The 13,491-nt window shown below is 57.8% G+C and overlaps 1 protein-coding gene across 3 annotated transcripts in view; it reads left to right on the top strand.

Moving 5' to 3' along the window:
• GTF3C1 (general transcription factor IIIC subunit 1) overlaps positions 1 to 13,491 on the top strand; it is a 71,412-nt gene that overhangs the window by 33,783 nt on the left and 24,138 nt on the right. For 2 of the 3 annotated variants that reach the window (XM_008257917.5, XM_008257918.5), the window contains exons 11-21: positions 1,644 to 1,780; positions 2,759 to 2,912; positions 5,516 to 5,664; positions 6,065 to 6,249; positions 7,331 to 7,588; positions 8,172 to 8,317; positions 9,582 to 9,679; positions 10,002 to 10,098; positions 10,197 to 10,374; positions 12,609 to 12,750; positions 13,087 to 13,222. In XM_008257917.5, the coding sequence (XP_008256139.3) occupies positions 1,644 to 1,780; positions 2,759 to 2,912; positions 5,516 to 5,664; positions 6,065 to 6,249; positions 7,331 to 7,588; positions 8,172 to 8,317; positions 9,582 to 9,679; positions 10,002 to 10,098; positions 10,197 to 10,374; positions 12,609 to 12,750; positions 13,087 to 13,222 (1,680 nt within the window). The remainder of the gene's footprint in view (positions 1 to 1,643; positions 1,781 to 2,758; positions 2,913 to 5,515; positions 5,665 to 6,064; positions 6,250 to 7,330; positions 7,589 to 8,171; positions 8,318 to 9,581; positions 9,680 to 10,001; positions 10,099 to 10,196; positions 10,375 to 12,608; positions 12,751 to 13,086; positions 13,223 to 13,491) is intronic. The other variant, XM_008257919.5, reaches the window with a different exon arrangement.

Consider the following 13,491-nt stretch of genomic DNA (forward strand, 5'->3'; position numbering starts at 1 on the left):
TTCATACGATTGGGTTCACTTAGTGCCTTGTCCCTTGTCACTTGTCAGGCCCCGGATCCTGCCAGGGGGGCCTCCGGCACTTTGGAGCCACTCGGTGTAGAATGGACTTATGATGGGGGCAGGGCAGGGGTGGGTTTTGGAAGCTGTCACTGCTGTGTCCCTTGGGCTTCACAAGCCTTCGAGATAAACACCAGTGCGCTCTGGGAGGAGGAAGGCAGGGTCCCTGGGGAGGTAGTTGGCTGCCTGCTCGGTGAGCGGTATTGTGAGTGTTAGAATGTGTGTGTGCACCCCCAGCCTAATCCTACTTGTCCCTGCCTGGAATGAAGGCCTGTGCCGGTGGGTCCCTGTCACAGAAGCAATGGGGCATGGTGTCGATTTTTCTAGACCCTTTCAGCCCTTTCTTTGGTTGCCGTGACTCTGTCATGTCTGACTGGTCTCATCTCTAGATGGATGGTCTCCCAGCTTCTGACCTGCCTTCCTTAGCCTATGGGCCCCATCAGCATGTCCTTTGTACCCCATCACCAGGTCCTGTGACTCCAGCATCCGCTCCCTCCAGGGCTCAGAAATCCAGCTGCTCTTTCCTAGCCCAGCGGAAGTCCATCGCTAGCGTCCCTGGCAGCATTGTGTCCCACTTTGTCACCCTTGCTCAGCCAAGTGGTGACAGAGCACGTTTCCCCTTGCCCTCATGTGGCTTTCCCTCAGAGGTTCTGCTCTGAAACGCAAGGGAGCACAAGGGGTATTCTGCCTCTCTGCCCTTCCCCCATAGAAGCAGTGTGTTGGCAGGGACGGGAGCTGGGCTCTGTGCGTGCCACCATGTCGGATGGAGTAGCCTTCCCGGGTGCGCTGACATTTTCTGAAAACGCTGCTTCCAGCGAGCAGGCGTGGAGGGGAACATGCCCAGGGCTGCCGTATGGCCCTGCTCTGTGTGGGAGGTCTGCAGGGAGTATGTTAGAGTTTGCGTTTCCCTCCTGTTCGGGGCTCACATTGGGGCTGTCAATATTTTGATCCAAGGGCAGATGGAGCAAGTGCATTTTAAGCTCAAGGGGAGGCAGGAAGGAGCCACACAGAGCATGGCGTGGGCCTTCTGGCAGGGATGAATGAGGAGACACGGGTCGGCTTTTCTCCTCTCCTCTGTCACCAGTCACTCTGATCACTTCCAGAAACGTCTCTGGCTTCCAAAGACCGCCTGTGCTCCCCTGGCTCCCCTCTGCAGCCGGAAGCCCCGAGCTTGCACACATGCGCAGCCTGTGTGGCCGCAGACAGCGCCTTAGCCTCCCCGCACCCTGGTTTCCACGTCTGTACAGTGGGAGCCGTCATCCTCAGGTTGCAGAGAGTTGTTGCCGATGTCATGTGGAAGAACCAGGGGACATGGAGCAGGTCCTTTCAACTGCCTGGGGTTGCTGTAGTAGACGCCTCTGAGTTCTGTTCTGGACTCAGCTGAGTGGCCCACGTCCTTTGCTGACCCACGCCTCAGCTCCTTCCAAGCCTGCAGTGATGCAGATAGGAGGCCAGATGGACACCTTGGTCCTCCTGCGTGAAACCCGGGCGTGGGAGTTCCCTGAAGGGAGAAAGAGCCTGTGGGAGTGGTGTCCGGGCCCCGGGCGCTGCTGAACCCCTGTGCCTTGCGCTCTGCTCTGTTCCAGGAGAGCAGCGGTTCCCAGAAGGGCGGGAAGCACGGCCCCGGCCAGGACAAGCCGCATGAAACCTACCGGCTGCTGAAACGCAGGAATCTGATCATAGAGGCCGTCACCAACCTGCGCCTGATCGAGAGCTTGTTCACGTAAGCTCGCTCTCGCCCGTCCGCCCGCCCGCCTGCCTGCCTGCCTGTCTCTCTTGCACTGGCCACACCTCTCAGCCAGGTGGTCAGCACCAGCCACAGAAATGACCAAAGGACATTTGAGTGCCTCCTGTGCCCCTGGTCTCCCTTCGTGGCAGAAGGGACCTGGAGTTTGTTGTGGCTGTTTGGAGAGTGTAGACGGCAGGGCTCAACCGTACACCAGACAAGGGGCCCCTGATGGAGCAGGAACAGAGACAAGGGGCAGTGGGCTTGCCCTTCTCCGTGCCTGGGAAACTGCTGGTAAGGGAGGGCTGTGGGAAGAAGCGGGCAGGTGAGATAGCGGAGAATTGTGCTTGGAGTCTTTTCCCGAAGCTAGCACGAGGCAGGCACAGGTGGCGCTTCGGTGTGGGCTGCAGTCGAGGCTGGCCTCTTGTCCATTGGTCTGTGGCACTCCCTGTCCCCACTGGCCATGCCTGCAAGCCACTCAGTGGGAAGGAGCTTCGCTCTCCAGTCAAGGACATGGGGGCTACGTGATCCAGCTAGGGTGGGACGGGGACACCTCGGTCTGTGAGGTCCTTTGAGGCCCTGCCACTCTGTGTCCAGTGTTCTAGGAATACCAGTGCAGGGACACAATGAGAGCGCAACTGGGGGCGTGGCCAGAGAGGGAGCAGATGAGAGGGGACAGTGGTACACCGGAGCATTCCATAGCGGGAGGCCCAGCCGGCACGCACACTTGGTGAAGACAGCTCTGCACACGGCGCTGGCTTTCCCTGCCATCGCCCTCCCACCGCAAGTCCTCTCTCTCACGTGGAGCAGCTGTGTGTGGAAGCTCATTCACCCCAGAGAGAGAGGATTTACGCCATCTGCCTGGGTGGGGGAGACCTGTGCCAGCCCCGCCCCTCGCCTCGTTGGCTCTGTTAGGCACATCTCCATTCCCTGTTGGGGCGGGGAGCATGAGCTGCTTATTTTGTGGTGCCCCAGGATTCAGAAGATGATCATGGATCAGGAGAAGCGGGAAGGCGTGTCCACCAAGTGCTGTAAGAAGTCCATCGTCCGCCTGGTGCGGAACCTCTCCGAGGAGGGGCTCCTGCGGCTCTACCGGACCACAGTTATCCACGATGGGATCAAGAAGAAGGTGAGCAGGGCCCTCGCGGCGCCCACGTGCAGCCTCACGCTGCCCGAAGCACGCCGGGCTCGCCTATCCCAGCCTGGTTATCAGGGACTCGACGTTTCCCACCTCGCCTCCTGATGTGGGGGGCAGGCCCTCCATCCCCACTTTGTGTATCCGCTGGAAAGAGAGAAGAGCAGTAACAAGCTCAGGTCTTGAGCCAGGCGTCCAGCCCCGCGGCCAGCCATGGAGGAGACGCAGGAAGGCAAGCGGCTCAAGTTGGGCAGAGTGCTGCTGGAGATGTTTAATAACCCGGCGCGGTGGGAACTGTAGACTCAGCAGTGCGAACGTTCTCCACGGAGGTGGGCGGCCACGTATCCCCAGAGGGAACAGTGGCAGTGGCTCTGTGGGCACGCTCCGCTGGGGTTTTCCAGTGGGGAGTGAGCCATCTCTTCTTCTCAGCTGGGTTGTTTCTGTACAGTTTCAAGTTTGGGGCCATTCCCATAGCAACTGCAGCCCGGCAGCTCTGCCGTCTCAGGCTCAGGTTTTTCGGGGTCAGAGCAATTTGCGACAGCACAGCGGGACAGGCCCCTTCCATTGCCTGACCTTTCTCCCTGGCGGCATTTTCCCATCTCTGCCTTAAGAAAGCTCTGCTTTGATCTTTTGTCTCCTTAATAAGCCGGCAAGGTCAATTCTGCCTTTGGGCTTGAGCTTGTCTTGAGGGGGTTTGAACAGTACAGAGCGGGACGAGATGACGATCTCGTCGGTTTTATATCGGTGGTGCCCCCCAGGCAGCCTGCCTTGCCTCCCTCCAGCAGGGGTGCTAGGTTCCGGACTGACCTCTCTCTCTCTCTCTCTGTCTCTGAAGGGCAGGGGAAGCCCCCCACCCATCTGCAGCAGCACCTCTGAGTTCTGCTGCTCTTCACAGAGCAGTCCCAGAAGGCAGAACACCTCCCCCGGGTCAGGGTAGGTAGCAGCAGTCCGGCTCAGGCGTCTGCTGTGTGTCCAGCTCTGCCTGGCGCCACGTCCACCAGGCTGTGCCAGAGGGAGCCAGCGAGAGGCTAGGGTGAGATCCGAGAGCAGCAGGTGAACCTCGGGGGATTCCATAAGCTCCAAAATCTAAGTGCACAGTAGTGGCTCCGCCTCCCCCGACGCCGGGCCATGAGGCGCCAGTCCAGTAGCCTGGAAAGGGCTGTGGTATGTATGTGTGCCCTCAGAGCGGGCTGCAGTTTCTCACCCAGCCTTTGTGTGATACCCATAGCTCGTGCTGCAGCCACACTGCTGGAGTCACCACACCCACACCAGCCTCTGCCTCTGCCCCCATCCAGCCCTGGCTGTTGGGCCGTTGGGAAGTAGCTGGGCCATTCAGTCATGGAAAGTAGAAACAGGAACACTGTGGATTTGTGTTGTAGATTTTTTTAAAAGGATTTATTTGTTAGAAAGGCAGAGGTAGTGAAAGGGAGAGATGGGGTGGAGAGTGGCATGGAGAGAGGTCTTCCATCTGTTGGTTCACTCCCCAAATGGCTGCAATGGCCAGGGCTGAGCTAAGTCGAAGCCAGGACCCAGATGCTTCATCCGGGTTTCCTATGTGGACGCAGGGGCCCAAGCACTCTGGCCGTCTTCCACTGCTTTCCCAGGTGCATTAACAGGGAGCTGGATTGGAAGTGGAGCAGCTGAGAATCAAACAGGCACCCATGTGAGATGCCAGTGTCACAGGCAGCAGCTTTACCTGCTACGCCGCAGCACCAGCCCTCTACTGTGCTTTTAAATCTTGGAGATGCCTCCTGTCTTTGTACAAGTCTCACAAAACCACAAGGGAGTTGGCAGCTGGGAGAGAGGTGTCCCTGTTTCACAAATGAGGAGTGGGAGAGGCTAAGCCAGTCATGGCCCTTAAGACTCCTCCTCTAGGTATTGCTTCCTGTTCCTTGTCCCCAACCTATCTGAGCCCATTTTTGGCATGAAGCCGCTAGCCAGAGCTAACACTCTGGGCAGAACAGTGACCAAGAGAGGAACCTGGTTTTCTGGGTGCCCAGGCCACGACACTGCCGACACACGCCCCCCACTCCGCTCAGCTCCACCTCTCCTACTGGTGTTCCAAGTGTTGCCCTTCCCCACGGTTTCCATTTTGCAGCCATGTAGCTCTCCTAAAATGAGAACCACCTCAGCCGTTCAGCTTCAGTACCTCCAAAAACGTAAAACAACGAAAGCAGCTCTAAATCCTCCCCCAGTTTGTCTGGGAATGCACCGGGCACAGGTCCCACCGTGGCCTTCTCAGCCAGGCCAGATTAATGAAAGCCGCTTACCTTTTCCAGATGGAAGCCCTCAGGACTCCCGAGCAGCACTGGGAAAGTCTCAGCTCTCAAGGGGTGGGCCATGGGGAGCCGCCTGTCAGGAAGTGGCAGGGAGCAGTGGGCTGTGACAGCCTGGCGAGGGCCCACAGGGCCATGGCTCTCGTCCAGGACTTGATCGCTGGTCACTTGAGGGGTTTTGGTGCCGGTTGCTATAACGATAGAGCGTTGAGTGACAGATTTTGCTGGCGTCTCCTCATTGCTTTTGGAAATGCCAGTGACATCGGATAGAACCGAGGGTCCCCCGAGGACCCTCTGTGGCAGCCCAACCTCTCTCTGCAGGTGGATCTGGTTGTGCACCCCTCCATGGACCAGAACGACCCTCTGGTAAGAAGTGCCATTGAGCAGGTTCGCTTCCGGATCTCCAACTCAAGCACAGCCAATAGGCAAGTGGCAGACAGGAAGGACCGCTCAGCAAGGCCGCCAGGCCCGTGAGTCCCAGCCCATTGCCCCCTTCACAAAACCCCGGTGTTTACCCTTGCATGCGAGCCTGGGTTCAGTGGGTTAGGTCTGTGGTTCACAAATCCCGAGTCTAAGCAGGGGTCGGTGTCTGAATTCAGTGAGGAGCCAACTCCCTGCTGCTTCTGCTCCATCGGGCCTTCCAGTGTCTGGAACACTCGGTTTCAGAAGGGCTCCCAGCAAGTGTGGTTGCCTTGCAAGGGTGTTCCGTGGTTTCCTTCCTAGACTGACTGGTGGCCGCCAGGTGAATCAGCACTGGGGGAAATTTCCTGCTAGGAGTAAACCCAAGGTGGCCCCTGCGGGTGGAGGGCTGCACGTCTGTCTGTCTGTCCGTCCATCTGTCAGTCACAGCATCTTGTGTCTGCACCACAGGGCCAAAGTCCCCCCACCCCCGCCACCCCAAGAGGAAGTGGAAGAAGAAACTCCAGTGGCAGAGGCCCCCAGTGCATCGGGAGACTCCCAGCCGAACACCTCCAATAAAGTAGAGAGCGCACGCGTGAAAAAGACAGACGAAAAGATGGGCATCACCCAGCTGAAGAACTACAACCCCGTGATCGGTAACAGCCCCTTCCTGGGCAGGATGATGTGCGTGTCACCTGTGCTCCCCACCTGGGCCGCGGTCACTGGCTGAGGCATGCTGGGCCAGTCCTGTGGCTTCTGCCCGTCTCCCTTTCCCTCCACAAAATGGGGAGAATTCTCCCTCTCACAGCCTGCAGAGATGCAGCTGAAGTGATGTCAGATCCCAGCGTGAGGAAGTACAAATATCAGTTCCTTTGGGCAAGCATTCTTGGGCTGGACCGTCCTGCAAGCCCTTGAGAGTTGCCGTCTGCCCTTGAGTGTTCACATCGCTTTTCCAGAGTCAGGTCTGAGGTGACAATGTCGTCTGCCCCCTGGCGTCCTGGTGGGGCATGGCGGCTGTGCTGTAAACCCACGCTGAGCAAGTGCAGGTGCTCAGGGCATGGTAGGCGGGGAGCTCGGCTCCTCTCCCAACCTGAGCAGGGTGCCAGGCTCCGCCCAGCCAGTGTCCAGTGTGGGAAGCAGAGACGAGGGAGGCCAAGCGGAAGAGCAGGTTTGCAAGACTTCCCTTTCTCAAGGTGCTGGTCGCACAGCATGGCTTCTGCTAGAGAAACCCAAGCACACTACCGTGCGGCCAAAGACCACGTGCACCTGAGCACACCAGGGGCAGTGAGCGTGTTCCTCCGTGGGCTGGGCCTTGTCCCTGCCTGGGCTCACTCCTTCCCTCTCTGCCTGGGGAAGGGCAGGGGACAGTTGTCTGTGTCCACAGAGAGACATGCTCCGTTAGAAAATCCGAGGGCTGAGCATGTTGGATGCGGTCCGTTTGAAGCCAGGTGTGCTGAGCTGGTGGGCCCCTTCGCCGTGCTCTGGCCTCCCACGCACTCCTTCCTGCTGCACCCCATCCCTATGGCCTCGGGGCCCTTCCTCACCCGTTTCAGACACACGCTCATCTCAGGCCCCTTGGTTTGTCCTGGGTGCGTGTCTGCAGGTTTCTCTGTGGCCCACTCTGTCACCACCTCGGAGGCCTCTCCCAGGCCTCTCTCTAGAATGACAGCCCTCCTCCTGTCCTAGCGCACGAGAGACGAAGCTCTCAGAGATGAGAGCCCTGCCTCTCTCTCCCAGTTCCAGGACTCGGCCGCTCTCTGGGGTTTCTGCCCAAGATGCCTCGCCTGCGTGTGGTGCACATGTTCCTGTGGTACCTGATCTACGGGCACCCTGCCAACAAGACGGCGCACAAGCCCGGCGGCGAGAGGAGGTCGCGACGGCAGGAGTCGAGTAGGATGAGGGCCCAGGCTGCCTCCGCAAGGCACACGGAGGCCTCCTCGGAGGGCAGGGAGACCGTCACCTGGGAGGCCGAAGTGGAACTCGACACAGAGACCGGTGGGTGCCTCCGCCACGCCCGCAGTGGGGTCCAGGGCGAGACATGGCTAGCATTCCTTATCCTGTTGAAAAATGGTTTTCATTCATTTACTTGAGAGACAGAACTCCCATCTGCTGATCTACTCCCTAAATACCCACAGCAGCTGGTGGGGGGTGGGGGGGTGGGGAGCCTAGATGAGGCCAAAGCTGGGAGCTGGGAATTCCATCCCGGTGTGCCGTGTCGGTGACAGGGACCTACGCGCTTCAGTCATCACCGCTGCACCCCATAGCCTACGTTAGCTGGAAGCTAGACCCAGGAGCCACTCAGATGTGGGTCTAAGCAGCGTCTTCACCACCAGGCCAAATGCCTGCCCGCAAGGTTCCTTACCCTTTGCCCTGAACTGGCGGCATCCCCTCAGAGTCCCCTGATCCAAATGAAGACACCATCCAGTCTTCCAGAGCCCCTGGGCTTCCCATCTCCTCGTGCTTCCTCCTGGACTAGCAGGGCTTTGTCTGAGCTGGCAGTGAGGGAGTCACTGCTAGGCGCCGTCGCCATGATGGCTGGATCTTGGCTGCCCAGGAGTGACTCGGGTTTCATTCCTAGTGTACGTGAACGAAGTTTCATGGATGCGCTACGTCCCTCCTATCCCGGTGCACAGGGACTTCGGCTTTGGCTGGGCTCTCGTCAGCGACATCCTCCTCTGTCTGCCCCTCTCCATCTTCATCCAGATCGTGCAAGTCAGCTACAAGGTACTGGCGACTTGGGCCGCTGCAGAGCCTGGGGCTGGCCCCTCGGCTGCAGGCTGGGGACCCGCACTCACCTGGCCGAGAGTTGCCTGGGCAGATGGGCGGATGGATAAATGGATGGACAGGTGGTCCATCGAGAGGAACTACATCGAGGATGTGTTCTTTTAAGTAGACTCTATCAGGCGATTGGGTGGAAGATCAGGGGGAATTGCATAGAAATCATTATTCTACGTCTGTTCATCAATAGGTAGGGAGGTCAACAGAAAAATAATCTACAGTGTGGCAATAAAGTGTGTTGTTTTTAGAAATATAGAAAAGGGAAGAAATAGAAATGACCGATAGCCTCACCACTCAGAGATGATCACTGCTAATGGTTTCGGTACCTTTTCTTCTGGTCCTTGTTTACTGTGCCATGTTTGTGTGTGCTTCGTGTGTCTGGCTGTGTGATCTCCCTTTTCTCTCAACTGAGTTGAGATTTTGTTTGCTCTTTGTAACCTTTATCTTCATTGTATTTGAAAGTTAGAGAGGGAGAAGAGAGATCCTCTGTCCTCTGTTCACTTCCCCAAATACCCACAACAGCCAGGGCAGGGCCAGGCCAAAGCCAGGAGCCCAGGACTCAGTCTGAGTCTCCCACCTGGGCAGCAGGGAGGGACCCAAGCACGTGAGCCATCACCTGCCTCCCAGGGTGCACGTTAGCAGGAAGCTGGGATCGGGAGTGGAAGACCCGGGGCTCAAACCGGGCAGGCGTCCCCAGCACTGCGGCAGCTTAACTGCCGCATTAAATACCCACCGCCATTTACTCTGTTACGACCTGTTCTTTCCACTGAGAAATACATCACATTTTCCACGTCGTTAAATTCCTCATCCTGATAGGAAGTGGATTCATAGTATTCCTTCTTTCTGCATGTACTCTGACTTACTTCATCAATGGTATTTTCGAATCTGAGTCATTTCAATTCCGATTCCTGGTTATTGTAAATGACATGTTGATGAGCACCTTGCGGTGGCACACACGTGGGGGCAGCTCCAAGATGTTCTGTGGATAAGGATGGAAGTAAGCTCCCTGGCTTCAAAGGGAATGTGTGTTCTTCCTCTCGAGTTGAATTAGCCAGGTGCATCCCCTGCTTGCCCCCGGAAGTGTTTTAGCAGTCTGTGCCCACAGGTGCCCGAACAGCATGGCACGTGGGAGGCGGGGCTCGGGAGAGGGCTGACAGGCAGGTTCAAGGCTGGCCTCCAGGCTGACCCAGCCCGAAAATCCCCCGTGCAGGTGGACATGCTTGAGGAGTACCTGAACGACCCCCTGAAGAAGCACATGCTGATCCGCTTCCTCCCCAGGGCCCTCCGGCAGCAGCTCCTGTACAAGAGGTGAGGGCGCTGCACTGGATCTAGCTACAGTGGGTCCCCGCGAGCCCCTGCGAGTCAGCGCTGTGGACTCCTCCACCAGGGAGGGGCCACAGCTTAGCCCCTCAGCCCGGAACTGCTGGGGCTGTTTATGAATTACGGTGAAATCTCCACTAAGCACCGCAAGCCCTGGAGTCTTAGTTGCTCCCTTTGCTGTGTTAACTTTGCCAAATCAAATACCAAATGGGGGACTGACACCCCGTGGCCTTGGGTGCCTGGAGGGGTGGGCCTGGGCCTCTGGGGAGCCCCGGGGAGGAGAGCCAGGACGCCCGCCCCTGTCTCCCAGGCGCTACATTTTCTCGGTGGTGGAGAGTCTTCAGAGGCTGTGCTACATGGGGCTGCTGCAGTTTGGGCCCACGGAGAAGTTTCAGGATAAAGATCAGGTAAGGGCCTCCGTCCCCGATGAAGACACTCCCCGGTGAAGTGGTGAGGCCCAGTGCTGACCCGGAGCCGCTCCGCGCCCCTGTCTGTGTCTCCTTAGGTCTTTGTTTTCTTGAAGAAGAACGCGGTCATCGTGGACACGACCATCTGCGACCCCCATTACAACCTGGCACACAGCAGCCGGCCCTTCGAGCGCCGTCACTACGTCATGAACTCCATGCAGGACGTGGAGAACTACTGGTTTGACCTGCAGTGCGTCTGCCTCAATACCCCGCTAGGTACTGTCTTCAGCTCAGCATTCTCCCTCTTTTTTTTTTTTTAATTTTGCTTATTTATTTGAAAGACAGAAAAGTCCCCTCCCCCCACCTGCAGACTTGAGGGACTTCTTCGAGAAGCTGTGATGTGGCTTTGAGCGGGAAGTGGCAAGATGGCTCACCCTGGCTGCTGTGACATCGAGGGGGCAGGGGTGGGCCTGGAAGTGTTGGGGAGCAGGGGCAGTGCAGCCGCAGGCCTGTGCTCCTGCCACTTTCTTCTCCCTGCACAGCCGGCCACCCCTGCTCCAGGCGACACCTCTGGGAGAGCGCCTGCCCAGCCTCTGTCCCCTGGCCCCGTCTCAGTTCGTTCTGGGAGTTCCTTTCCCCTGAGTGTCAAAAGGTGCCTGGTCCACAGTCCCCATCCCAGAACTGCTTGGACAGAGGCAGAGATTTGGGGGAAGTGACAGCTGTCACCTCCCTCCACCCCACGGCCCTTGACTTGAAGCTGTTCTCTGGTCAGTTCTTGCCCCCTGCACCGGGAGAGAAGGGAGCCACATCCTGCTTGAGCGGGGAGCAGAGTCGGCTTCAGTTCCTCCCATCCCAGGGCTAGCAGTTCGGTGTCCCCCATGATTGTGGCAAAGCGGGAGGCCCAGGTGCATTTGCTAGAGTGGTTCACTGCCAGCAGGTGGTGAGCGCTTGCATTTAGAGCCCTCAACATGCAGACACATTTTACAGTGACGTGCTCTGGAGAATCTTCGGGCATCTGGTAGCAAGCTGGGCTTTTACCGTTATTAGATCGTTAAAGTGCCCCAGTTTTTCCCGTGCGAGCCAGCATGTCATTGCAGGCTCCAGGCTTAGTGGATTGGATTTGTAGCCCTCGGAGCGTTTGCAAGCGGGCTGAGTCTGTTAATCAGGCCCTGATTGTCCTGGCACTCGGCAGGCGTCTGCAGAGACTCTGCCCCGAGGTCCATGGGAAACTTTCAAGTCGGGATCATGTCATGGAGCAGCCGCTGCCCAGTCTCGAGCCTGCTTGAGTCCCCAGAGTGCTGTGTTCCAGTGCTGGGGGCAGGCCCCTGCCGAGAGAGCAGGAGAAATGGCCACCCCCTGTGCTTTGGGTGTGAGAAGCACTGTGTCACGTGTCCATTTGGATGAGTGACCCTGGGCGGGCCATTCATGGAGTCTTAGTGTCTTCCCTTTCTTTGTTTTCTGTAAGATTTATTTTACTTATTTTGAAAGTCAGTGTTTCAGAGAGAGAGAGAGAGACGGAGACGACATCTTCCATCTACTGATTCACTCCCCAAATAGCTACAATGGCCAGGTTTGGGCCAAGATGAAGCCAGGAACTCCATCCAGGTCTCCCACGTCAGGCAGTAGGGACCCAAGTACCTGGGCCATCTTCTGCTGCCTTCCCAGGTGCTTTAGCAGGAAGCTGGATCAGAAGCAGGGTAGCCAGGACCCACACCTGTGCGTCCATGGGATGCTGGTATTACAACCAGTCACTTAATCTTCTGGGCCACAGCTCTGCCCCATTTCCTGGCTTCTAAACTGAGAGCACCATCACCCACAGGCAGGCTCAGGAAAGCTTGCACAAGGTGTCTACGGAGGTTGCAGCCGAGAGGTGCAGGGCAAGAGCTTCATGCTGTCCCCGCCCCCACCAGCCACGCCACAAAGCCTGTGGCGAGCGAGTCTGGCCGTCTGCACGCTCCCGGAACCTGCCCTCACGCACTCCAGCAGTGGTTTCCATCATTTTGTGTTTCCTTGCAGGAGTTGTTCCCTTTCTCGTAGAATGGCTGAGCGTAGTTTGTCGGCTACACTAGTGCACCTCTGAGCACTCTGGGAACGTCTGTGTGCCCTGAGCTCGCCCAGCCATGGCCCCTGCCCCTGCCCCTACCCCTGCCCCCGGTGCAGTCCTTTCTGCTTTCCACTTCTGCCGTGTCGGCCCACAGCAATCCCACAGGGCACCCCGTCCCCCCGAGAGGAGGCCCAGTTTCCTCTGCCCTGAGCTCCCCAAGCCTTTCGGCGTTTCTGGTTCCTGCCTACCTCTGTCCTGGACAGACTCAGCCAGGGCGAGACCCTCCTCTTGGGCATGCTCCTGCTTTTTAACCTGCCTGATTCCATCGTGCACAAAGAGCTTCCGGCAGTTCCAGCCACCCCCGCTGGGTCGGGAGCCTTTTCACAGGCCAGAAAACAGCTCTCTGCTCCCAGCCTGCACCGCGGCAGGGAGGCATGAGCACACGGTGTCGCGCTTGCTTTTCCAGGTGTGGTGCGCTACCCACGCGCGCCGAAGACCAGCGGCTCGGATCAGGGCAGTGACGAGGAGGGCACCTTGCGGAAGGAGCAGGAGAACGCCGTGGACAAGCACAACCTGGAGCGCAAGTGTGCCTTGATGGAGTACAGCACGTGCGTCCCATCTCCCTGTGCGCATGCGCTGAGGGCAGGCCACGTGGGTGGCTGTGGGCTGGAGCTGGCCACAGGCGTGCTTCTATTGAGCTCACCTTCACCCATTTTAAAAGAATTCAGTCCGTTCTCAAGATTCCAAAGTTGGGAGTTTGACATAAAAATTGGATTTTGTTTGTTTTTGCTTAACTTGCCAGAGTACCTCGCAGCCAACGCTAGGAGTGCAGGTTGCTCTCTGTCAGGTGTTGTCCTAGGAAGGTGGAAGCCCCCACCCCAGGCCATGGTGCTCTTGCCCGTTACCAAGGGGGACCCTTTCTCGGCTTGCTTCCCGCCTCTCAGGGGGAGCCGCGTGGTCGTGGATAAAGGCGTGATCCCTGGAGACGGGCTGGGAGCCGCTGGCCTCGATTCCAGCTTCTACGCTCACCTCAAGCGCAACTGGATCTGGACCAGCTACATCATCAACAAAGCCAAAAAGGTGGGCGCTCGGGCCTACCGCCTCGAAGCCCCCATCACCAGTCATCCTCCGCCCGTCCCCTCCCAGCTCTCCCTCTCAGGATTCGTAAAGTGATAAATTACATAAAAACCTACTTCATCTGTCCTGAAGATGTGTCAGGCCCCACGAGTATCTGGCTGGCCTATTGTTTTTATAGATTGATTTGAAAAGCAGAGAAAGAAAAGATAGAAAAAGGCAGGCAGGCAGAAAGAACTCCTATCAATCAGTAGTCCCCTGCCTCACTGCCTGTG

The sequence above is a fragment of the Oryctolagus cuniculus genome, chromosome 19 (assembly GCF_051225735.1).
Source record: "Oryctolagus cuniculus isolate XC-2025 breed Fujian yellow rabbit chromosome 19, ASM5122573v1, whole genome shotgun sequence".
Lineage (NCBI taxonomy): Eukaryota > Metazoa > Chordata > Mammalia > Lagomorpha > Leporidae > Oryctolagus > Oryctolagus cuniculus.